Source organism: Danio rerio, chromosome 13 (genome assembly GCF_049306965.1).
Source record: "Danio rerio strain Tuebingen ecotype United States chromosome 13, GRCz12tu, whole genome shotgun sequence".
Lineage (NCBI taxonomy): Eukaryota > Metazoa > Chordata > Actinopteri > Cypriniformes > Danionidae > Danio > Danio rerio.
Window position 1 is genome coordinate 19,781,275 of NC_133188.1, and position 26,215 is coordinate 19,807,489.

Here is a 26,215-nt window from a genome sequence, read left to right on the forward strand (position 1 = left end):
CCCTTTATTAATCCGGGAATGCCATAGCGGAATGAACCGCCAACTTATCCAGCATATGTTTTATGAAGTGGATACCCTTCCAGCTGCAAAACATCCATTCACTACGGACAGGGCCGGAGTGGGACTCTTTTTCAGCCCTGGAGTATTAAGCCTTAGACCGGCCCACCTCAGTTCACCACTGAAATCTTAAAATAAGGTCATTTCCAATTCAGTTTCTAATTACACTATCACATCTTTTTTTGAGAAAACAGCTGTTTTAGAACTTCAAATGTTTAACAACCCTTACAGTATTATATGTCTTAACAATAAAAATGAAAAAAAAAATTCATCATAGAAAAGGACCGAACCCTGGTTGGCCGCGTCTTAACCTAACGTGCTAACCACTGTACCACATTAGCTGTGCGTTCACTGGTGACTTATCTAGTTATATCATCATTAACTTGCAAGCTGCAGCTTGCTCACGACGCTACGAGAAAATAGATAAAAAGAGCAGAGCTGCGGTAAAATAATGAATAAGAAGGCTGTGGTCAAGTAAATAAATAAATTATATTTAAAAAGTGTGACTGCTGAGAGCAACAGATTCTGGAGCTACGGACAACGGCCCTCGCGGCCAAAAAACGGACCGGCCCACCGGGAATTCTCCCGGTCCTCCCGATTAGCCAATCCGGACCTGACTACGGACAATTTAGCCTACCCAATTCACCTATACCACGTTTTTGGACTTGTGGGGAAAACCGGAGCACCCGGAGAAAACCCACACAAACATGAGGAGAACATGTTTTTCTGTCTCCAACAGAAATCTAAATATTGTGTTTTTTTTTTTTTATTATAATGAATTATAATAAATATTAACTAAATTAATCTACAGCAACAGTAATATTACTCACATTCATAAAACACAAAGTTATCCAAGGTTCCCATTCCACAGATAAGGTCTGTGGGATAAATACTTAGTTTTTTTTATTAAATCAACAAAAGTTGATTGCAAGTTGTATTATTTTTTCATGCTCTCTATTCACCTTTTTTTCTGTACAAATGGGTGCAGCCATTTGAATCTTTTTGGCTGGAGAATTCCAGTCCCATTCACTTCCATTCATTTTTAGACCTTAACAACAGCTCGTTTTCTTATTATATGATTCTGCTTTGTAAAATCATGCAAACGCTTGTTTGTAGAGGAAGTAGTTTGACCATTTCCTGCGATTTATTATTCTTAGTCATTTATCCCATAGGCAGCTGAATCAGAAGTTCTAAAACAAATCGCAAAAACAAGCGCACTTCAGCATTGAAGAATAAGGTCAATATAAGGCATACAGTAGAATTCCACTCAGATGTGTCAGAGTGCACATCGAAAATGTCACGATATGGTGAATTTTTTTTTCCTGGCAAAATCGTGCTTTTAAAGTCAAAGCAATATCACTACAGGAACACCCTTGCTCTATTTTTAGATGTAGGGCTCATTGGGCTCAACACAAGATCGATATTCTCCACATTATCGCTCTAATCGGAATTACTGTACCTTTTGGTAGGTTTGCAAACATGTGTACTTTTCATTGCGTTTACCTTAAACTTCAGCCGTTTGCATTTTTCACCATCACAGAAGCTCCTTGTGATCTTAACTAGGATCAGCTGGAAAAGTGCAAGCGCATTGCCTCATGTGCGTGTCTCTCCTTTGGAAATAAAATAACGAACTTGCCTGCATGTCGCAGACCAGACGCACCACTCTGCGTGGCACGACACATCATGCATCTTAGAATTCTAAACATAGGTTTCTATCAGGGTACACACAACAGCGCTTCGAGTCTTGAAGCGGCATGATGTGTACCCTGATAGAAACCTATGTTTAGAATTCTAAAATGCATGGTGCTGCATGGCGTGACGATTCGGGACACTTCGTGTTTCTGCAGCTCAACAGAGAGTGTGTGTGGTTATTAGTCTCGGTGTACAAGCTCTGCACTTGAAACTAGCACAAAGTTGTCTTTAAAACTATACAAAGACACAAATGATTTTGTACTCTCTGCTTGGTCTGTGTCCGAGTCGTACATGTACAGCTGAATGCTGGTTCTCTCACTCATGTTGCCTCATTCTGTCTGCCTGTCTGTTGCAAACACAGAGCGGAGGAGCTCTTGGCTCCGCCCCCTTGTTACGTTGGGCAGGAAGCCGAAACTAATTTTTATGTGAAGCAACACGCCGCAAAAACAGCGAGCTGTGTATACACCCTCAAAATTACACTTTTGAACACATTATAATAAAACATCTGAACTATGTGTTGAACTGAACCTAAACTGGCACACTCAGATTAATATTAAATCATAAAAAAGGGGTAAACTATGTGCCCTTTAAAATACAATATATTAACACTTTAAATTTAATGCAGAAAAATACAAAGTGGGTGTCTTAAGGAGCAAAAATTCAACATACAGGCTCTTATATGCTGTTGTGTCATCACTCATACTGCAAGTCATTTCTCTCCTGCCTCTCATTTGGGATTCTTTTTTATGAACTGGCCCCCATAACAAACTAATTGAATAGCCCTGCTCTAAATGGTCTTGCCCCACCTTATATCTCTGAGCTGATACACCCCCATTAGCCCACTCGTTCTCTCAGGTCAGCTGATTGTGCCTAAAACAAAGCGCAAGCTTAGAGAAGATTGTGCTTTCCCTGTGGTAGGTCCTACACTTTAGAATGAATTGCCGCTGCCCATTAGACAGGCTCTTTCTTTGTTTACATTCAAATCAGCTCTTAAAACTTTACTTTTTTTCGTTGGGATTTGACACCTGATCTCACTAAGTGGTAATTTTAATTTCTGTGCCTTTTTAGGTATATTTTATCTTGCATTTTATATACTATTATGATTATTTTGTAGTATATTTCTGTACAAAACTTTGGCTCCCTTCAGGAAAAACACATGAAGTGGCCAGGTTTAAACAGGCCCTAATACTTATTAGTTATTCAAGCATAGCAGCAACTCTGAAAGTACCCACTTTTGGATATTGCCCCCTTTAAAAAAAAAAAAAAAAAAAACAAGCCAATGATTTCTAAAATCAAATATTTCTTATAAAAGAATGTATATAAAGAATGACCAAAAGTCATATTATTTATAACCATTCTGACTTAAAATCTAGGTTTTTTTTTTTCCAAAGTTAGTAACTTTTCCATCAGCAAAATCAATTACATACCTCATTAGTTACTCTAATTGTTTCCCGAGGCATACCTGTGGACCTGTAGAGGACCATCAATAAAATTATTGCTACCAGATCTCCAATCCCGAAGCCAGTGAGCCATAATCAAACCCAGATCTTAAATCTCTATTCTACCTAAACTACAGCACTCCGCAAGCTATCCTTAGTATTGACTGGATCTCTCTAAAGGAAATCTGCTTGGACTATCCATGCATCCCACACAACCAGCCTGGACACTTTCCCACAGCATGGATCATTAGCACTCAAAACCTCACTCCTAGATGAACCAGACTATCGATCAGCAGTGGGAGTGGAAACTACGACAGCACATAGGCTCTAACTGGAGGGAGAAACTGGGACTGGTAGGAATTCGCCATCCAGAGGAAAGGGCTGCTGCGGGACTATGAGGTACGAATCACTCTAAAGGTCCATGGGTAAGAGGAGCCGGACGGGAGTGAGGAAGCCCCACCAACCTGCAGCAGTCCCCCGATAGGGAGTAAGGTGACAGTGGCGCGTTCTTCTCCGAAAGTGGAGAGGTACATTGATCCAAGTCGCAGTCTTCCTCGAGGGAACATAGCGGAGCCCGTACACCCTCCATCTTCATCTTCCACCGGGATGGAACCTCCTCAAATACCTCATCGTCTCCTATCTCCTCCATACAGCAGGACTCACTGACGTCTAGCACAGCGCTGGAGGACTTGTCGATGTGCAGCCTTGAAGCATAACTCCCCATCTCAGACACCTGCAGACTTCCTGCGGTGGAAGAACGGGTGAAGGGAAAGATGAGGCGCAAGAAGTTGGAGCTTCTTCGACGGTCTGAATGCGGAGGCGCAGAGGGAGCCAGACACTGCTCAGGCCCGGGGTTGGAGATATATTTGTAGTTGTTGAGGAATGATGGAGGTTGAGAAGCAAACAGAGGAGGGGGGACACCGTGAACATTGAGGGCTTTGATTTGGCCATTTTGCATGAGCTGTTCCTTTTCCGTTTCCAGCTCCCCATCCGAACAGGTGCGGTCTATAAAGTGAAGACCACTGCATAGACTGTCCATCTTTTGGCCCACATCATTCAGAGACTTTGAGAACTTGAGACTTCCTGCTTCTGGTTTAAGGTTGACTGACGGTTTGAGAAGGGAAAGCCATTCCGTGCCGAATAAAGTCCTATTTTTGGGCTTGGCGGGAGAGTCCAGGCAGAGCGTGGTCATGGTGACACCCTGAGATGCTGAGCTTTTACCGTTAGAGTTCAACATCACTACGGTGGCCTGTAAGGGCCTCTGTGAGCCCACGTCCTGAGCGAGGTCATTAGAACTGCATACGAGAGGAAAGGAGAGGGATGGGACAGAAAGAAAGAGGTGCAGAAACAGAGATGGGAAGAGAGAAAACGAATGTAAAGAGACATGCGACATGCATTAGAGAACACATGGAGAAAGATTACAAAAAGACAGGTGGAGGGGAGCTGAGAGGAAGGTTAGAAAACAAAATGGCAGAATCAAGATGGATGGCTGTGTTGGTCCACTTTTGTTTTGACACTTTGTGCTCTCTTTTACTCTGTTTCAGGACTTGATCGTACAGCAGGAGTACAGAGGCTTCAGGCCAGAGGGAGGACAAACCTACCTGCATATATCTTGGTTTGAAGGCGTCACTGAACTCCTGGGGAAGCTGCAGGGTGCGTTCACTGAGGTTGGACTTCCAGCCTGAATTAAAAAGAGACAATAAAGCAAATTAGAGATTTTAAAGGAATTAGCATTTCTTGGTTGAAATAGAGTCATTGCAAAGCAATTTGGTTCAAATATGGACAAAACCAACTGCTGGGTTAAAAAAAGGCATAAATTACAATGTCTGGTTTTTAGGGGTGTCAAAATGAATTGATTCTTTGATGCACCACCATGCAGACGCGAACAATTCTGTATTGGTTCAGTTATAATCACAACCAGTTTTTATGTATTATGTATGACGAGGGAGGCGACCGGGAGTAGTTTAAAGGCTCCAATTACTTGAAAAGCAAATAAATGTGCACGATTTACTACTTGTGAGTTTGCTGGACAGTCTTTCCTGTCAGAGAAGTACATCAAAACCCAGCTAGGAAAAAATGAAAGCTGTAAACTCTCTCTCATGCTCTGTGGCCCCTTTGACCTGCTGGCATGTTCGTGGGGTAACGTTTTATTTCCTTTCTCGGCTGTTACAGCAATAACATTACTTGTGGATCTATGAGCATGTCTGCATAGTGAGTGTTCTCCACCGCTTTGCCGTCTTTGTATCAGCTATGATCACTGCGGCCATTTAACCTCAGTGTCCATGACCATTAGAGCCAATCACAGCCTTTTCTGTTGAGCGATTGATCAATTATTTAAGAACTCACTTAACAACGTTCAAAAAGCAAGCGAGATAATGTTTACATTAGCTTATTTTCTATAAATGCTCATGTTGTTGTGCATGTACTTGAGTTTTGTTTAATACATTCAAATAGAGTTTTCTGTGAGCAGGTAAAATTAAAGGTATAGTTCATATATCTGACTGCTTGTATTAAAGGACAAAATTGTATTACAAATAATTTATTAACATATTTATAAATTACAAATTGATAGAAGATTTATTGTGTTACTAAGTAAAATATTACATTAACAGTCGAAATAAATAAAAGATTTGTAATATTAAATTTGATAAAAATAAAGAGAAAATGGTTGATGTTAGAGATAAAGAGACAATTTTCAGAGAAGGAATAACCTTCTCCTATTTCACACACACAAAGTAATATAATCTGGGCGTTTAAATCAAAAGCAGCATGGATCCCATGCACATTGTTTGATTCCATCATTTTTGTCCCAGACTAATTACATATCGATTCGATCTGTAACGAACAGAGAATTTATAGCCCAAAGCCTGACAGAGATCAATACAGGATAGAGTGTCCGGAACTGCCCTCTACAAAAACACACAAGCTGACACGCAGTCTCACACAAATTCACATCTTTCATAAATAATGTTCCAAGAAACTATTAGGAAATAATGGTGTGTTTTCAGGCACAAGAAATGTGGAAGCATGCCTAAACGAACGCATTACATTAACACTTCATCTGTGATTGTATGATTCACACTTTCAGTTACTTGGGAACTGAATTTTCAAACATTTAAGGGTGCTTTCCACAAATTAAGTGCAAACTTGGGCCTTTTTATAATTTTATGAATGACCAAAGACTAGATCTTCTTTAAATATTTTTCTAAAAAATCTCAAATGAGCAGAGTAAATTACACAAATACACCTCACTGAAAATGTACACAGACATCACCTACTATATAACTGCAGGTTAACTATGTTTATGTACTGTAGAATAATTTTAACTGTTAAAACCTATTAGTAACTAGTTAAAATTATTTGAAACTAATAAAGTTATGGTAACTAATAACCTTTACTTGATCAATTAAACTGTTCATCTTTTGTAAAGCTTATTGTGAAAAGTGCCACAAATAAACTTGAATTGAATTGAATTGAATTGAATTAAGGGGATCCCAACAAACAATTCTGTGTTTAATAGACGTCTAATAGACATATACATGTAGACAGCTTGGCTACAACAAGGCTAAACTTGGGCTGTCTGTGAAAATCGAACAGACATCTAAGAATAGCCCGAAACTAAACTAATTGTCAAATAGACAAATTAGACCATTAATTTCTGTTTATCTAATGGCTAGTCTAGTTTTGACCTAGTCTTATATGTCTATTAGATTTTCACTGACAGGCCAAATTTAGCCTTGTTTTAGCCAAGATGACTATTTCTATTAGAAAATAGTCTATTAGACATGTATTAGACACATTTTAAAAACAAAAATTGCTTGCTGGGATACTTTACTCAAAAATGAAAGTTTACTCATTATTTAAATTACCTCAAGCAATTCCACAGCTTTACGAGAAAGCTGAAAACCTGTAACCATTAAATTCCACAAGAATAAAAACAAATAAGATTTCCAGCTTTCAAAAATATCTTTTGTGTTCAACAGAACAAAGTCAAACAGCTTTAGAACAAGTAAAGTAATCACAGAATTTGCAGTTTTAGGGGAACTATCCCTTTAAGACTGGAAAAGTGGCAAATGTGTCTGTGTTGCGCAGTGGATTTGTGACGACAGTGTAAACGTGATTAACTGTGAGTCACTCTGGCTCCTTACATCCCCAGTCAGCAAGAGAAGGTGTATTTTCAAGCCTGACAAGAGTGTGCATCTCTAAACCCTCCCCCCGAGATGTGATATATACACACACACAGTCATGTACGAGTCAACAAAAACAACACAAATCCTACCGACTGCACAAAAATTGGACAGGGATGAGGCACAGAGTCTAACGCGTTTCGACATGAGCAAAAATGCTAGTAATGTGAAAACAGTCCTGCGGTTATAGAATTTGCCTCTTACACATTTCAATGTGTAAATTCAATCTAGCTGTCAGTAAAAAAAGCTTGTTTGTGGAAGCCAACAGCTCGGCTCTCAGGCACTCTATGGGAGTTATTCAGAGATAATGGAAAATCATTTATTCTCCATTATGAGCCTGGCACTGACGTTAACTCAGACCTGTGAAACAAGTGTCTACTGAAACCAGAAGTGAAATTTTACAAACAAGGTCCATCACTGCATGTGGTTTCAGGTGCTGACAGCACGCTTTAGTGCTCAATTCACACTGACAGCAAATTTATCACCAGAGGTTTCCAGGTCGATAACAGGCATTCCTGATGTTGGATGTCCTAACATCTAAACATTCGAAATGAGATGTCTGCCAGAAAGAAGAACAACTTTAGCAAGATGTCTGTTTTGCTGAAGGGCAAAACATTAACAATATGTAGAGGAAAAGTGTTTGCCTCTAAAATGCAGCAGTAATTTAATAATTTCATGAACTAGGTATCGGCGATGTTGACCAATTTGGCATCGTACGATGTCTAATGTGAAACATCGCGATGGACGATGGCATCGTTGTGTAGGCGGCGGGGAATAATTATTTATGAATAATTCAATAATTTCTAACAAATTAATTATATGCAGCCTACCATTTCAACACCCTGACCCGCATAGTCTTTAATTTACCCATAACCAAATCATAAATAAATAAAGATCTTTAAGATCTAAAACTCAGGGGTTCTGGTAGTGGCAAAGTCGAGTAAAGGAGGTTGAGCCTTTTTATCTATGGCTATTCTCATTTATTTTCTTAAAATATCAATGGAGTGGCTTCACAACAACTCAATGAATGTTCTTGAGTGGCCCAGCCAGAGCCCAGACCTAAATCCCATTGAACATCTCTAAAGAGATCTGAAAATGGCTGTACACAGTCACTTCGCATTTAACCTGATAGAGCTTGAGAGGTACTGCAAAGAGGAATGGGCCAAAATTCCCAAAGAATTTAAATATATTTAGTTTAGTTTCTATGTATGTGTGTTTGTATAACATATACTTAATAAACTTTCATTTTGGATGTGATTATTCACAATGAAATATTTCCAGCAGTAATAATAATATTTGGTTTCTCGCAAAGACCAATCATTTGACTTTTTAGAAGTCAGGTATTAACTTTATTTCGCCTTCCTGTATGTTTTTTTAACAGTCAAATTTCTAGTAACACATGATATAATTGAACTTTATGAATCGCAAAGCACCACAATTTCATCAAATTTTTGTTTGTTTGCTTCTCAAAGCAGCATTTCTCAATTCCTGTTTTCTGTTTCTCATCACTTCAGACGTTTGTTCTAACTTTACAGCTTGTGCCCAGCAAAGTGGGTATTCCATCGAGATTCCAGCTCTGAGAGAGCATATGCATTTTGCTCAATTGACATTTTAGTGTGCGACATGTGATTTTAAATTACATTTATTTACAGAGGCATACTGTCACACGGACAACACTTACTAGAAGAGTGTGAAATGTGTGAAGGCTCCACAGGCAGTGGCTTTGCGCAAATCTGTGAATGAACATTCTGAAGTAAAAAAAAAATTCCATGCTTAGGTAGGGAGCAATGAAGCAACGCACACTGTTTAGGGACCCTGTCAATCTAAACACATTTCATGCATGGATCTTCTCTTCTGAAGAGCTGGTTATCAGAGTCAGGTGTGTTAACGGAGACTTGTAAAATATGCAGAGCACTGGGGTGTGAAGGCTGAGATTAAGATTCACTCTACTACAGATAAAAGATGGCCTGAGGGTGAGTAACAGCAAATTTTCATTTACCGGTGAACTATTTCTTTGTTGAGTTTCTAGACGTCAATGTTAACATCAGTTGTGGTCACTTAAGTCAATGGACATTCAGAATCACAGCTAAATTCAAAGGGGAGCCTATTGGGTCTTTATAAGGCCATTTTGAGGGATGTAAACAATATCAATGGTCCTGACGTATTTCCTGTTTTACATTTTAAGTTTCCATAGCTTCTGAGGGTCCAATAAATACCACATACTGATAAATAATGTTATAACATCAAGTTATGACTGAATCACCTTCTGCCACAAATATGAAATAATTTGACAATAAGCAGAAAATGTTCATGGGCCAATGACATCACCACATTGAAATGGTCTATATATGCAGTTTTTTGTAGTCAGCACAGGTTAGAGGGAACATCACTAATATATGTTTGTGCTTTTAGTTAATGTGTTTTTAGTTTTCACTTCACTCAAGTATACATTAAACTTGCTTTACTGGTTGATTTGCTATAAATAAAGATTATATAAATATATATATATATATATATATATATATATATATATATATATATATATATATATATATATATATATATATATATATATATATATATATATATATATATATATACTGTGTGTTTGTGTGTGTGTGTGTGTGTGTGTGTGTGTGTATGTATATATATTTCCCTTTTTAAAATATTTCCCAAATAATGTTTAACAAAGCAAGGACATTTTCACAGTATATCTGATAATATTTTTTCTTCTGGAGAAAGTCTTCGGTTAGATTTAAAAAAACATTATTTTTTAACATATTAAAGACAAAACTATTAGCCCCTTTAAGCTATATATTTTTTGGTTTTCAACAGAACAAACTATCATTATACAATAACTTGCCTAATTACCCTAACCTGCCCAATTAACCTAGTTAAGCCTTTAAATGTCACTTTAAGCTGTGTAGAAGTGTCTTGAGAAATACAAATTCAAATAGTCAAATATTATTTACTGTCATCATGGCAAAGATAAAATAAATCAGTTATTTGAAATGAGTTATTAAAACTGTTAAGTTTAGAATAGTGTTGAAAAAGATGTTCTCTCCGTAAACAGAAATTGGGGAAAAAAATAAACAGGGGGCTAATAATTCAGGCGGCTAATAATTCTGACTTCAACTGTATATTAAATTTAAATTGCAATGTCACATGTTTTTAATAAATGCAAAAGAGACTTTTAAAAACATCTAAAACATCTTACATATTTTTGTATTTGAACACCGAAGTTTTAAAGTACATGCGACTTTAAAACTGTTATAGGAGTAAAAACTAAATACTGTAGGGGAAAAAATGAAAATGTAAATTTTGGTTAAATAATAACAAGCCCATCTTCCCATCTCTCCAGTAAAGAGTGTGTGTGTGCAGTTGGCCTCTGGAGGGCTGAACTGCTCCCAGTGACGGGTGTTATTCTGGGAGGCTGTTTTCTTTTCTCCATGCCTCCATTCATCACACACACACAGTGACCCAGCATCTTGGGCCAAAATTACACGCTCTAAAACCTTTCCTCAGCCCACAACACAGCACAAGTTTACAAAGAGGCGGAAACAACTAAAACATTTAATAACAAACTGAATGAGACCGATTAAAATAAATAAAACCTCAAAATGTTACAGAACTGAGGAGTTAATATTCATGGAAGTGTTTGTAAAATGGAGTAAAAGTTGTTTATGAACAGAAGTAGATATTTAATGTATGTTGAATAAGACATTTGCAAGAACAAAAATTAGAATGGGAACATGTGAGGATGTAAGTGCACTGCATTTTCATCAGCTTTCTGGTAATAAGGTTTACTGTTGACATGTGGGCACTTGAAATAATGACCTTGAATATATTTGTCCAAAATCTCATCTCATAAAATATGAAGTACTATTCTAGACAACAGCAGGCCAAAATTTGGAACACCACAGTATTCGAAGGCCACATTTCTCATTAGTGTAAAACTTCATCAAGATTCACTTGATTTTACACTTCACAAAAGTTCAAAACTCACTCACAATTCCCTCAAAGTAAATAAAGTTTTAAATCTTCAACATAAAAAGATATTTTAATAAAATCTATTATTGTACTGTATGATTTTTTACACTGTAAAACCCAACAGTTTATCAAAAGAAATGAGTGTAGTTAACTCAAAACTGACTAAAAGTTAATTCTACTCTCAGTTGAAAAGAGTTTTGAACTAAGTGTTGAAAGTAATAGGTTAATTAAATACCTTATTACTTCAACTTAAATGGAGTAAGTTCACAGTACTCATATAGATTCGTTTTTTAGTTGAAATGTTTTGCTGCAATCGGTTTCCAAAAATAGTTTGAGTTACCTTTACTTTTTTGGTTTTACAGTGTTTTTACAGGTAATTAATAACATTTTTAATTAATACACATTTATATAATCATTTCTAATCAATTATATTATATCTTGAATCAGCTCAGTGGGCATTTCTGTGAGGAGTTTGCATGTTCTCCCTGGGTTCGTGTGGGTTTCCTCCTGGTGCTCCGGTTTCCCCCACAGTCCAAAGACATGCTGCAGGTGAATTGGGTAGCCTAAAATGTCCGTAGTGTATGAGGGTGACAGGCCCAGACTACAGGCCCGCCGGAATGTGTAAAAAAAAAGTCATTTTCATATGGACAAGTCTAAAATGACTTGTTCCAAAGAGCCGACCCCGCAACCATACGGGCCAAAGAAGAAGAAGATTACAAAACCTTAGTAAATACTTTAAAAAATATTAAATACAGACTTAAATAGATTTTGTTGTACTACATAATTATTAGTTTTTAAAATGTATTTACAAAACAAAAAATTATAAAATATTTTTTAGACTCTTTAAATTTTTTGTTTTAATAATCAGCCCAATTTCTACCCACTTTTTATTTATTTTTTACCTTAGCTAAAACTAAAAAAATACATGGTCATCAACTGTCAAAAATATGGAAAACGAAACCTGCAAAAACAAAACCAATAAATAAATAAATAAATAAATAAATAAAAATACCCAAAAATATATAAATAAATTAGAAAAATAAATGCATGCATTCCTGCATAAATATAGCAATAAATAAATAAATATAAATACATAAATAATTAAAAGTGAGTGCAGGTAAATAAATTACACAAATGTTGGGGAAATAAGAAAATGCTTAACTGAAAGTTTTTGGATCCTATTTTAACATTAGTAAATTAAAAACGAGTTTTGTATTTATATCACCCCACTATTTATTTTCTTATTTTTATTTATTTGATTTATTTATGAAGGGACAATGTACAAGATGACATGTTGTGCCAGAGTTAGCTATAAAGCCAATTTACATCTGCAGTCCCTGGCTACCATGTGACAGTGGACACACAATACACAATACACACAGTTCTGTCCAAACACCTTACAAACGTTGATTTTCATGATAGGTGCCCTTTAAAATAAACTAGGTAATACAGCTGCTCTTTGAGTTAGAAACTTTAGCAGTAAAAGTTCATCTCAGGTTCTGTGAATGCATACAAGGACACAAAAGATTAAGCACATTTTAGGGTTTTTCTTGAATAGCATTGTTGCAAATGCTAAAAAAGCACCAGTATGCAACAGTACTTTTGTTTCATAATAAGCTGGATTTGAGCGGCGCATGATCTTTTGGAGTGAGTCTAAAAAAGCAATCAAAAGCAAATTAGGAAGAAGTTGCGTACAGAAACAGAATGGTAAGCAGCACTAAATACAAAAGCATTACAAACAAGCAGCGTTTTGTTTCCAGACTGTTCAACCTGAACCAATTTTCTGGCAGCATATTAACTCTGCGACTAATTGTTTGTACATTATCTACTGCACAATTTGAGGCATGCAATAAGTCTACTGAGCGATTATGGAAATGAACACAGATGCCGCTAAAAAGCCTGTCAATCATTGTTGATTTGACATTTGACCTGACGAGGCTGACGTTTCTCTAACAGATGTTCCCCAACCAGCCAACGACATGTTGCCCTCTTCAAACGCACACTTGAAGAGAGTATGAGGAGGGTGCCAAAGTTGTGATGTCAAGCACAGAAGGCTAATTGGCCACAGTGGGTTTTCATAATGGGGATTTTCTATTCAGAAGGAACATATGGTCTTTGGTAAACAATGATGTGCAACTTAACAACACTTGGCGATTTTGTTCTACAACACAAACTGCACAATAAAACGGTAATAAACGCTAATAAAAAATAAAAATTATTGATACAAAATTGGTGTTTACAGCATGGATGTGTGCGTTTAAGCAAGTGGTGAGTATCAAACATTTCATTTTACTATTTCACTATATCAATTTTGTTTGCATTTTCTTTCTCACAGATGAAAAAAGAAGGTATAAATCACAAAACTACCAGCAGAAATGTCTTATGAGTGAAGAAATTCAGTATCAGTATAACATGTAGTATCATATTTGTCATAATTTTTGATGTATCTGGCTTTTCTGCCTCATATTGTATGAAACAGGACATTTTTAAGCCCATTTTAAATTTTGTTTAATTTTGGCTTAAGCCAAGAAAAATACAATGAGGTATATATTTTTTCTGCTGATTCCCTCCAAGATTCAGAAATTAGTCAAGTTAGGTGAAGAAAAAAAATCATGGTTTGGGGTTACATTCAGTATGGGGACGTGAGAGAGCTCTGCAGAGTGGATACCAACATCAACAGCCTGAGGAATCAAGACATTTGTGCAGCCCATTACATTACAAACCACAGAAGAGGGCAAATTCTTCAGCAGGATCGCGCTCCTCATAATAATTTAGCCTCAACATCAAAGTGTCTGATAGAAAAGAAGGTCAAGGTGCTCCTGGATTAGCCAGCCCAGTCACCAGATATGAGCATTATTGAGCATGTTTTGGGTAAGATGATAGAGGAGGCATTGAAGATGAATCCAAAAACGCTTTCTTTGCCATTTCATAAGATTTATTAATAAGGTATATGAGTCATTGCAGAGATGTATGGAGTCGTACAAAATATTAATTCTTTTTCCACGACTCCATGACTTTATATTCTATACTATACATTATTTCTGTTAAGTGACAAGACTTTTGTCTAAGCAAAGTCAGACCTTACTGTCCTAATTAAATAATAAAAAAAATCAAGGCATGACTATATTTTGATTTGGTAAAATATGCGTAATCTACAGGTCTTTGCCTTTCATATAAGCCACTTCTGATACCAAATGATTAACTAGAAGTCAAGTTATTATTTGTTGTTCCTAAAACTTGAATAGACAAGACTTTTGTCAGGTAGTGTTGTATGCAATTTGTAATAATAATATAAAATTCACCGAATGCACTGTAAAAATAATAGCGATAATTAAGCGATAATTCAAGTTTAATTCATTCATTAATTCATCTTCTGCCACTTTTTCGGGGCCGGGTCACGGGGGCAGCAGTCTTAGGAGAGAACCCCAGACTTCCCTATCCCCAGACACTTCCTCCAGCTCCTCCGGGGGTATCCCGAGGCGTTCCCAGGCCAGCCGAGAGACATAGTCCCTCCAGCGTGTCCTGGGTCTTCCCCGAGGCCTCCTCCCGGTGGGACATGCCTAAAATAGCTCCCTAGGTATCCGAAACAGATGCCCAAACCACCTCAGCTGACTTCTCTCGATGTGGAGGAGCAGCGGCTCTACTCCGAGCTCCTCCCGGGTGTCAGAGCTCCTCACCCTATCCATAAGAGTGCGCCCTGCCACCCTTCGAAGAAAACTCAATTCTTCACTTGTATCCGAGATCTTGTCCTTTCGGTCATGATCCAAAGCTCATGACCATAGTCATGTAGTAACCTGGAGCTGTTAAAAGCAGCACTCCAACTTTTTAGGGAAGTACTTTGATTCATTAGAGTTAAATGGTTGAGTTTAACCATTTTTTAATCAATTTATGAATACCGTTTAGGATGCGAATTGGAATGCTGCATTTGTTTTCACATTTACTTTTAGTTCACTAAAAATAAAAATTCTGTCATAGGTTATTCACATGTATGACTTTCCAGAAAAATACTAAATACACTGGGAAGAACATTAATTTATAAACAACCATACTGAGGTGTACAGACAGTATAAAAAGAAAAACACTGAAATATTGTAAAAAATATAATAATACAATTCTTGTGTTTCACAGAAGAAATCTGTTTTGTAATGATAAAATGAAAACAAATAAAGATGTGCCTGCAGCTGGCACTCAACAACTCTCACATGGTCACCCACTGACGCTAAGCAGGGCTGTGCCCGGTCAGTACCTAGATGGGAAACCACATGGGAAAGCTACAGTACATTGCTGCTGAAAGTGGTGTTGATGAGACCAGCAGGGGGTGATCTGTGTGGGTCCTAACGCCCCAGTATATTTGTATGGACTCTATACTGCCCAGAGAGAAAAAAATGTAGAGAATTATTTAGTATTAGGTGTAAAATGCCAAACTAGCCCTTTAGGATGGAGTAGATGAACCCAACTGGGAGGATTGTGGGTAATACCATTCCTGACATGGATCAGTTGAGTGTGTTGTTTTGTTTGATTGCTTAATGTGCAGCTGAAGTGACAGGGCTGACAGGAACACCCCACGGACCCCGATTAGGACCCTTCAGGTTTGTCGACAGTCAAAACCCTCGTCACGCAGCACGAGTGCTTGTCGGACACTGAACCGATAACAACCGTAATGGGACCCCTTATGTTATTTATCCTGTCGGAGACAAATGAGCTCTGGAATGATGGGACAATTCTTTCCGTGGGGATGAACAAATCATCCCGATGCTCCTCGGTGCATGTAAACACTCAATTGAACATGTACAACAACATGAGACTTCAAAAGCAAATACAGACAACTTTTCAGTAAACTCCTAAAAGCGTAAGCAAGTCCATCTAGACTTAAGTAAGAGTTCATCTTGAATTTTTACTGACAATATAAACTAAATATTGTTGTGCTTTCTTCATAAATATGATTTTTCCATGGTCTTTTAAAAATTCTTGATTCTGGTTGGCTGAAAGGGGAGCACAGGTAATTCTAGACCAGGGGTGCCCAAAATTTTTCGTATGAAGGACCAAAAACAAAATATCATTGAGAGCCGTGTGGCGAAGGTAAATATACCAAATGATATTACATTAAAGTCAGCATGGGTAATTTTCAAATTTATTTAATAATATCTCAAAATAAACAGAAAACATTTAAATTGTATTAACTAATCAAGTATAACTTTTCAAATGATAACCAGTGTTGGAGAGTAACTAGTTACATGTAACGGCATTACATAATTTAATTACAAAATAAATGCAACAGTAATTTGTTACAGTTACTGGGAAATGTGTGTAATTAAATTACAGTTACTTGTGAAAATGTTAAAGATTACAAATGGGGTTACGTCAAAAAAAATCTTTAAAAATTTGGCATATGCTGAATAATATTAATCTGTTGCTTTGCCTGTTTTTAATATGCATGATGCCTTCTGCAAAAGCCATTTATTAAAGCAGTTTCTATTCTGATGCTTTTGATTGGTTTTTCGATTTGATTGCGGTGCACCACATCTAACAGCTACGCTAATCCTCTCTGCCACTGAAAGCATTAGGCTACTACGACCAGTCTGCAAGCTGACACCATGGCGAGTGATAAAAATGCATTTCATTGCTGAAAATTAAAAAAAAATATTCACCCTGAAATCTGAGAGGGGCACACATACACAACAATTCAGTGCAAAATTTGTTTGCCAGCCATTAAAATACTTTCGACACCTCATATGTTCATGTATGTAAGCTAGCCTTTCTTTATTTTATAAAAGCAAATGGCTATGATGTTATCATGAGTGTACAGAAATAAAAACAGACCCTTTCATTTCAAATGATATATTATGACTCAAAAAGTTATCAATTTGTAAAATTCAGGGCACCAACGGACTCCTCTGGCCAAAGCGATTTTATCACATTAACAGTATTGGGCAGTAGCATGGTGATAGCGTCGCTGCTTTATAAATCAAATAGCTTTTCAGAAGCGAAGCTATTTTATTAGTAAAGTAGCGCAAGAGCGTCCACACAAGCTACATTTACTGATCGCAGATGAATAAGTGACAGCACCGACATTCACGGAGCTGTGAGGCTGGTATCTAGTCGATGAAACTAAATCGAAACCAATTAGGCTAAAACAAGAAATTTCCTTGACAGAAAAATGACTGAGGGAGAGGAGGTTTATATGTATAGTTTACTGTAGAAAAGGCTAAAGTATACTATGGTAATTACCATTAGTTCATGATAGTTACTAATGATACTACATTATGTAGTGTTATTTATTAATAAAGAGTTGTAAATATATATACAATATAATGCTCATTCCAATTTGCTTGAAATGACGCAAAAACAACCCATTTATACTTTTTTGTGAAATACGTGTCCTAATAGTGTCCTTATAGTGTTTTTAGCAACGTGGGACATTGTATTGTTTTAAGGCCCAAGAAACGAGCAAATATACAGTATATAAATTTTGATAGGACTTTGTTCAGATCGGTTTCAGACTTTTCACATTTTTGCTGTGTTTTGTTTCTGCGGTCACGTTTTCTAATTTGTTTTCACTCAGTGCAAAGTCCATCTAAACTTGTGCACAATTTAAGTAGATTTCAAAAGGCAGTCAAAGGTAAGCTTTCTATGAACTCTGGGGCTTTATAGTAGGACTGCATGATATTGGGGAAAAAATGGCATTGCAATATTTTGTTTTTTAGTGATATGTATTTCAATATGAAATATAATTCAGCAGGTAGATTGAATATCTCTTTTTGTGAAAAATTCACCATTTTAGATTGTTTGTGGTGGTTTTATAGTGGAGTGCATGTGCACACATTGTTTTTTGTTTTTTTTATAAACATTTTTTTAGGGGTTTTCACCTTTATTGGGATAGGACAGTGGAGATTTTACAGACAGGAAAGTATGGGGAGCAGAGATAAGGATAGGCAAAAGACAAAGAGCCGGGAATCGAACTCTGGTCGCCGTGAGCACCTTGGTGCTATGTGTAGACGCACTAACCACTAGGCTAATGGGGCCGATGTGCATACATTATTAAAGTTTACTTTTAACTGGATTTTTAGGGGGAAAGCATACAAACAAAACATTTTTTATGTTTGCCTATTAGGGCAAAAGCAGGGTGTATAAAGGAATCTTAAGGTATTTTCAATACCTTTTTAAGACTTTTTAAAAGACCTTTTAAGAGCTCATCATTCTAATCAGTATCAAACTTTTAATTTAAAAAGTTGTTAATAAACCATTAGTTGCTGTCACAGCTGTTTTGACAAGTTCAGCTGTCGTGTTGGGTATTGGTGTGGCTGGTGGTGCATATAAACTGGTGATGGACGGCAGCAGCTGTAGCTGTTCTCTGTGGCCAACAGCAGCCTTGTGGCTAGCACCCTGCATGTGGGACTTTACTGCGTTTATCCCCATCGCCGCTACATTAATTTTCTTTTTACAATATGTACAGTAGGCCCTGGTTGTTTTCATTAGCAATGTTTCCATTCAACAATGCGAATTAAAAGATGTGCGAAAAAAGCAGTGTTTCAACTTAACCAATTAAACAAAACAAAATTGTCACTTCCTGATTATCTGGCGCCAAATATCAACAGTAAAAATAGAATTTGCTGCGATAAGAAAAGTCACGTGAATCTTTTCCTCATTTAATAAATGACTTGCACCTCAGAAGACAATCCGGACACAGTGAACGCATGGTGTAGTGTAAAGGCCTGAGATGCAGTGCACAAATGCTCTTGATTCTGACAGTCATTAATATAATAACACTAATACTGAGATGGTTGAGGTGTTTTAGAATCATCAAAGCAACATTGTAGATGTTTTACAATGTGCTCAGCCTGCTGGTTTGTCCATTCACAAACATTTTTATCATCACAAAAATCCCATGACTTTTTTAATACTGGAATTTGTTCGGTAAAAGTGTTTCCATAGTAGTTTATGCATATGTTTTCTAATCGAATAAAAAGTTTATCCTACTCTGTTAAGCACATTTGTTTTTTATGGGCATTTGAAAACGTATGCCCATCGTAGTGTTTCCATCGACCGTTTTTTTTTAAAATAGGTGGATGGAAATGAATCTAGTGACAGGTTTTAGCCACTATTTAAGCTTATCTCTCTCCAACCAGGAGTACGCAAACTTACATTTTCCCATTTTGCCATCTGTTTCGCTCTATGGTTTCACTACATGTGGAGAGCTTCAAATCACCTTCCTGAGTTTGTCGCAAATTTCGTGACCTCACCCGGATGGAGGAGCTTGGCAGCACGCACCCCAGCACGAACCAATTGTGTGGACTGAGCACGGCGTTGTTAATGTTATTATGAAAATAAATATAATTATGCTTTATTAGAGTCAAACACTGGACAATGCTTAAAATTTAAGACCTCGTAAAAACGACATTAAGACTTTAACACATTTTAAGGGCCTTCATTTTCTCATAATTGATTAATCAACTTTTAATACTTTTTAAGAGCCTGCAGACAACCTGTAATGGCAGTTGGACACTAATACATAAAAAATGTAATGTAAAATGACACTTGGCAGTCTTCATTTTTTTTATTTTGCCAGAATCCTTTAAACTTACTTGATATGTTTAAAAAAAAAAAAAACTCAAAACAAACGCAATTAATGAACTTTAAATCCACAATAGTTAAACTTTACCATTAATCTACAAGCTCCTGATCAACAGTAAGCCATAACTGGCATTGCAGATCCTATTGCAATATCGATGCTGAAGTGATATATTGTGCAGCAATACGTTAAAGCCATTTTTTCATTTTTTGTTATTTTATAAACATATTGGTCATGCTATTTTGATGGTCCATTTGTTGGAGGAGCAGTATCAACATATATTAAGCAGGCAGTCTGCTAATACTTAAATGGACCATCAAAATAAAGAGTTATATAAAACTGTTTAGACTGTCCCTTCAAACAAAATAAGAAAACAGCCTGAACGTGCTACAGCAAGAACCTTAAGTTCTCAGTATCCAAAGGTCTGGAGTTAAAGCACTGGAGCGTTTCTTGGAGCTGGTGACCCTGACATCTATTAGTTCATGTAATGGGTTTATCTGTTAAGAGGCTCAATGTTACGCAGAAGTGCAGCAAATCTCCACTAAGAGGAAGAGATCCATGTTAGAATGAAAGTGGCTGACAGACATGATCCCAGCATGAACTCTCTCTCTCTAATATTGAGCTTGGTGTCTTTAAATAGTCAAATCAATAGGAATGCGGGGTAGGGTTTATTTGAATAGGGTGAGATCACACGTGTCTGCTTTCTGTGAACGTAACTTCATCGCGGTTTTATTTCATATATATAAAATATATATATATATATATATATATATATATATATATATATATTATATATATATATATATATATATATATATATAATATATATATATATATATATATTATATATATATATATATATATATATATATATATATATATATATATATATATATATATATATATTAGGGATGTAACGGTATTGTAAATACCGTCATACCGCAATATTAAATTTTTTCGATATTACCGAAGTCGCATGACTCGGTAAAACTATAGGTCTTCTGAGAAAATTTGCTCAGGCGAATGAAGCGAACGGGAGGTAGCTGAAACTTCATTTCCCATCAGCCCCGGCGTGGCCATAATCCTTTGCGGTCTGTTGTCGCTACAGATCCAGTAATGCGGAAATGGAGTGTGCTGCTAGTAGCGGAGATGAAAAAAAGATGGAAATGATCGAACCTAAAACGGGTGTTGTCGCCGCGCGCGTGCTGAATAGCGGTGCTGTCGCGCGCGTTCTGATCAGCTGTGTTGTGGCGCGCGTATTGTAAAGCGCCGAGGGGGGGTTGAGCGCGCATACTCAAGAGAGGTGTTATCGCGCGCCTACTGAAGGGCTGGACTGGACGGAGGTTGTGTCGCGTCGCGGGGGCACTTTTGATCGTTTTGGAAGGGCATTTTCTATCCAAGACTAAAAAGGGCATGTACACTGCACAGGTTGAGCCCTATGTGTGCACGTGCCTGCAAGTTGGGGAATACGACTAATAACAGTCATGGGGACTGCAGAAACACAGCACACTGTTCAGATTGATGCAGAAATTGACTTGTACCGCAAAGAGATCTCTCTCACTCATGGTTTGTCCTCTCAAGTGGGGGAAAGACAATGCACAACGTTACCCCACTGCTGTCAACATGGGCCAAGTCATATCTCTCTTGTCCCAGAAACCTCAGTCCCAAATGAGAGGGGTTTTTTCTGTTGCAGGGGACATTGTAAATACCCAGAGATACCAGCTTTTACCAGATTATAGTTATATGATAATTTTCCTTTAAACCCATCTCTATCTAAGTGAGTGATTAAATGTTAAATGTGATGAGTTTTTAACAATACTAAATTGAAACTTTATTTTTTTTACATGGTTTAATAATTTTTTGTTATTAAAATTGAAGTTCCTGTTTCAAAGCTAACAGATAGATGGCTAATTTGTATGTCATTGACACTTTTGGCACTTTTTTGGAGTATTTTCAAAAAAATTTTTTTTCCTGTAAATGATTCAATAAATACCGTACCGTGACATTCATACCGAGGTATTACCGTACCGTGAAATTCTGATACCGTTACATCCCTAAATATATATATATATATATATATATATATATATATATATATATATATATATGGGGCATGGCTGCAGTAAGTCAAAGCCCACCTCCTCCATGTTAATGAATGAGACTTGAGCCCAAATAAAAAATGATTTACACTTGCAAATAAAATTTCCCAAAAGATGGATTTGGTCAATAAAGGCACTGGTTACCATGCTGACATAGGTTCAGATCTTTGTTCAGTGATTCAGTGATTGACAGTTGTGATTGACAGTTTCTCTAAACAGACCGTCGGAGCTTCAGAAGGAGATTGTAGTGTTTTTATTCCATTTCTGTGTTATTTTACCACAATAAAATGAGTTCAGCAGTAAACTATACATTCTGATCTACAGGATCTGGTGAAAAACTGTTTATTCTGTAAGGTCAGGGCTTTATCGGGCTTAATTAGTTTGCTGATACACGCCTAGCCATGACGGGACAATACTGGTGATCACTACCTGGCAGTAATTCTTTTTATTGGTCTTAAATAATAATTAGGAAGACAAAACTAATGTTAGCCCATGCTGCCCGTCTCCACATTGATCTCCTGTAACATTGAGCATGCTATTAAGTTAATCTACTGACTTTGCTGTTATAAAATATGAATGTTCTACAAACCAAATCTTATAGAACAAATATAGCTGTAAATGTTATATATTATTTCTATACATCATTTATCATTGGCTTTTCATTTGAAAACTCCTAATAAACATTAAAATGAATGTAAAGTCCTCTTTGCCAATTATTAAGACATGGAATAAACCAAATTAAAACGGAGGCAAAAAAAATGATAAACAATAAATAAGTGATGTTCAGTAGCTGGTAGACATTATTTAAGTATTAATACTAAGTTTATTGTACAGATTGCTAAGGATTATTTTATATAGCGCAGGGATGACACGTGTAAATATCCTGTAGATATTTAGAATTCTTGCTGTATTTATCTTTTAAACGCACGATTGTTCCCGCATGGCAAATCGTTATCTATGGTGTGTAGGCTATATTTTGGGTCTTGTTGATTGCCAAGCAAAAATAAAAACCTTTTTAAATATGTGTTGTTCATAAAATATTGTTCTTATTTTACAAGTGTCATTTCTATCACTGTGAAAATAACAAATACCAACATCCGGTTATAAGAATTGTTTTTTGTGTGCTCTTTAGTCTATCTCAGGCTAGAGTGTATGAAAGACCATTTATTTTGCAGTCCAACATATATTGTTTTTATTAAATTGTAACAGCTGACATAACACCGTTTTTTTTTTTTTTATAAATCGTGCATTATGTGTTTTTAAATGTAGTTGCTTATATTTATATTAGCAAGCCTTTGTTATAGTGCAGATGGGCAGTCAAATGAGAAGTTTGGGGGGCATGGTTGATTTGACATACAAGCGTTTGGTTAGAAGCTCAATTCCGTGGCTATGCCTCTGGCTCCATCATGCAGTCCTTCTGCGCATGCCCAGGCTCCAATTTCAGCAATCTTTTGTGACAGTTTGCGCCTGCCACGAGGCATTTAGAGTTTGATTTAGAGATCTGTGCGGGACTAAATTTTGAATCCCGCTCCTGCCAGGTTTTAGCCCAGAACCCGACCGCTACCGCTTATATTCAGCGTTTGTTCTTCTGCTGCCCACCCTGTCCCATTTTCTACCCGCCACGCCCGTTCCCACTAACGAGCAGGGGGAGAACAAAACCAAAAACCACCCAGCTATAAAGAGTCCAGACAGCCTATAACAAGAGGTCTGTATACACACACACACACACACACACACACACACACACACACACACACACACACACACACACACACACACACACACACACACACACACACACACACACAAAAACACACAAACACAAACACACAGCAACAAACAAGTTAAATGCAGCATCACACACATACATACGAGTGCTCGCTTGCTCAGGAGTCGGGAACAATATTGTTAGACCGCCCGCTCCCATCCAAAATTAAACCAGTTACCCAGAGCTCATGCACTTTATTCTGAATTTTAATCCTGCGAGGTTCGAACTAGGAGGTTTAAATTTAAAACAAATATGATAGTATTGGGGTTTTTTATACTACGAGTATACATTTTTACCGGTTTTTAATAATCTTTAAAATATCTTTTAATAAAAAAAGGAACTCATAAAGGTTCTGGGCCACTTGAGGAAGACTAAATAGTTGTTTTTAATTTTTAAATATAAACTTTTCAGTTTTGGATGAACTATACCTTTAAATAAAATCAGGGCCGGCCCATGGCATGGACTGTAAGGGCAAATGCTAAGGGGGCTGTACATCCAGGGTGGCACCAGAAATGAGCGCGGTTAAGTTGGTTTTGTTTTCCATATTCCTGACACATTCAGTTATAGACGGCAATAAATCAAAAACTTCTTACCCTAAAAAGATCTAAAGTGTTTCCAACAAAAAGACAAAGCTGGATATTTCACAGCTTTTTTTTTTTTTTTTCCCGCTCGACATTACAACCATGCTCTGTTTAAGCCCCCGCAATATGCATTCAGCCAGGAGAGCTCGCGCTGAGTGGAGCTCTCAGTAAGGGACCGTCGAAAAAGTGCTTATTTTTTTTCTGTTTTTTTCAACGTCCTGCATGTTTTATTTTAAACACAAGTAGTTTTCTCTTAAATGAGCACAAACAGTTACTAAAGTAGTCGAATGCTTCACTATAGATCTGTGCATTCTTACATTAACACCTCTGTTATCAAACCAAACACAATGAGAGATTCATTTGCTGCTCTTCACTAAATAAGTAAAGTAACTTTAATCAATATGCAAATACAAATAATTTCTGTATAGGCCATTGATTTTGATAGGCTAAACCTCTTATTTTATAGTCAATATTTTTTTTTATGTTTGCTATGTATTATATCATTTGAAGCTATTTGTTGTCCCATATTTTTTTTACATCTCAACTTATACAGACTGCTAATCAAAATGCTAATTCAAATGTGTAGATATTAAATCTATTCAGCAATAATGTTAATCGCATTGGCATATTTATCTGATGTAGTCGATTAAAAAGCTATTTAGTTTCTTATGACTGTACACTAACAGTGGAATTTACTGCAATGTGACGGGGCGCCACCTAAAATCTTGCCTAGGGTGCCAAAATGGTTAGGGCCAGGCCTGAACACAATGATCAATTCAAAAAAAGATGTTTGTAGCAGCAACTATAATGCAAAAACTTGGTCCCACTTTTTATTAAGTGGCCTTAAGTAATATGTACTTGACTAAAATAATTATTTACAATGTACTTAATGAGTAAATACATGTTTTCACATTGTACTTATTCTTGATTAAATACCTGCATATAATTATATCTGCAGTAATTTCTGTAATTACATTTATAGCTACGAATGGTACCTAGCACCCGGGCTCATCGCCACCTGGTGGCCTTAGGTTGACAAAGAACAGTGGGCAATAATAATTTAAGCTGATATATACAGTTAAATTCAGAATTATTTAGCCCCCCTTTACATTTTTTGTTTAACAGAGCAAGGAAATGTTCACAGTATGTCTGATAATATTTTTTCTTCTGGAGAAAATCTTATTTGTTTTATTTCGACAAGAAAAAAAGCTGTTTTTAAGTTATTATGAACCATTTTAAGGTCAAATAGCTTACAGAACAAACCATCATTATACAGTAACTTGCCCAATTACCATAATTTGCCTAGTTTACCTGATTAACCGAGTTAACCCTTTAAACATCACTTTAAGCTGTATAAAAGTGTCTTGAAAAATATTTAGTAAAATATTATTTACTGTCATCATGGCTAAGATAAAATAAATCAAGTTATTATCTTGATTAGGGGATGGGGGGCAACAGCTTGCTTTTCCATAGCAAAACTGAGGTTTGTCAGGCCACCACTGACACACCCTTCGATGAAAACTTTAGATTTTCACAAAATATCATTGGGAGAGTTTTTCAACTACACCTCCCTAATTTGGTTCTGAGATGATAAAATGTGTAGAAGTTTGTTATACTGTAAAACATGTCATGTCCTCTTGCCAGCAGGTGGCGCTATAACTGTATTTGGACATTGGCATGTAAACCTGTTCTGATCAGGACTCTTGGATACGTGTGGATTTTAAGGCAGATCAGACAATGCATGCCTGAGTTATAACAACTTCCTGTTTTGTGGCGAAACATCAAAGTTTGTGAGGGCGTCACGGACACGCCCTTCAACGAGAACTCTAGATC

The 26,215-nt window shown here is 36.8% G+C and overlaps 2 protein-coding genes across 27 annotated transcripts in view; both read right to left on the reverse strand.

Moving 5' to 3' along the window:
* vdac2 (voltage-dependent anion channel 2) overlaps nt 1-26,215 on the reverse strand; it is a 259,631-nt gene that overhangs the window by 81,534 nt on the left and 151,882 nt on the right. The gene's annotated exons all lie outside the window — the stretch shown is intronic.
* The window catches only part of marchf8 (membrane-associated ring finger (C3HC4) 8), a 259,237-nt gene that overhangs the window by 43,247 nt on the left and 189,775 nt on the right, over nt 1-26,215 (reverse strand). For 13 of the 26 annotated variants that reach the window (XM_009307236.3, XM_073919821.1, XM_009307235.4 and 10 more), the window contains 2 exons: nt 4,790-4,869; nt 3,653-4,483 (listed from right to left, as the gene is read on the reverse strand). In XM_009307236.3, coding sequence (XP_009305511.1) covers nt 3,653-4,483; nt 4,790-4,869 — 911 coding nt within the window. The remainder of the gene's footprint in view (nt 1-3,652; nt 4,484-4,789; nt 4,870-26,215) is intronic. The other 13 variants (NM_001161435.2, XM_073919832.1, XM_073919833.1 and 10 more) reach the window with 1 other exon arrangement.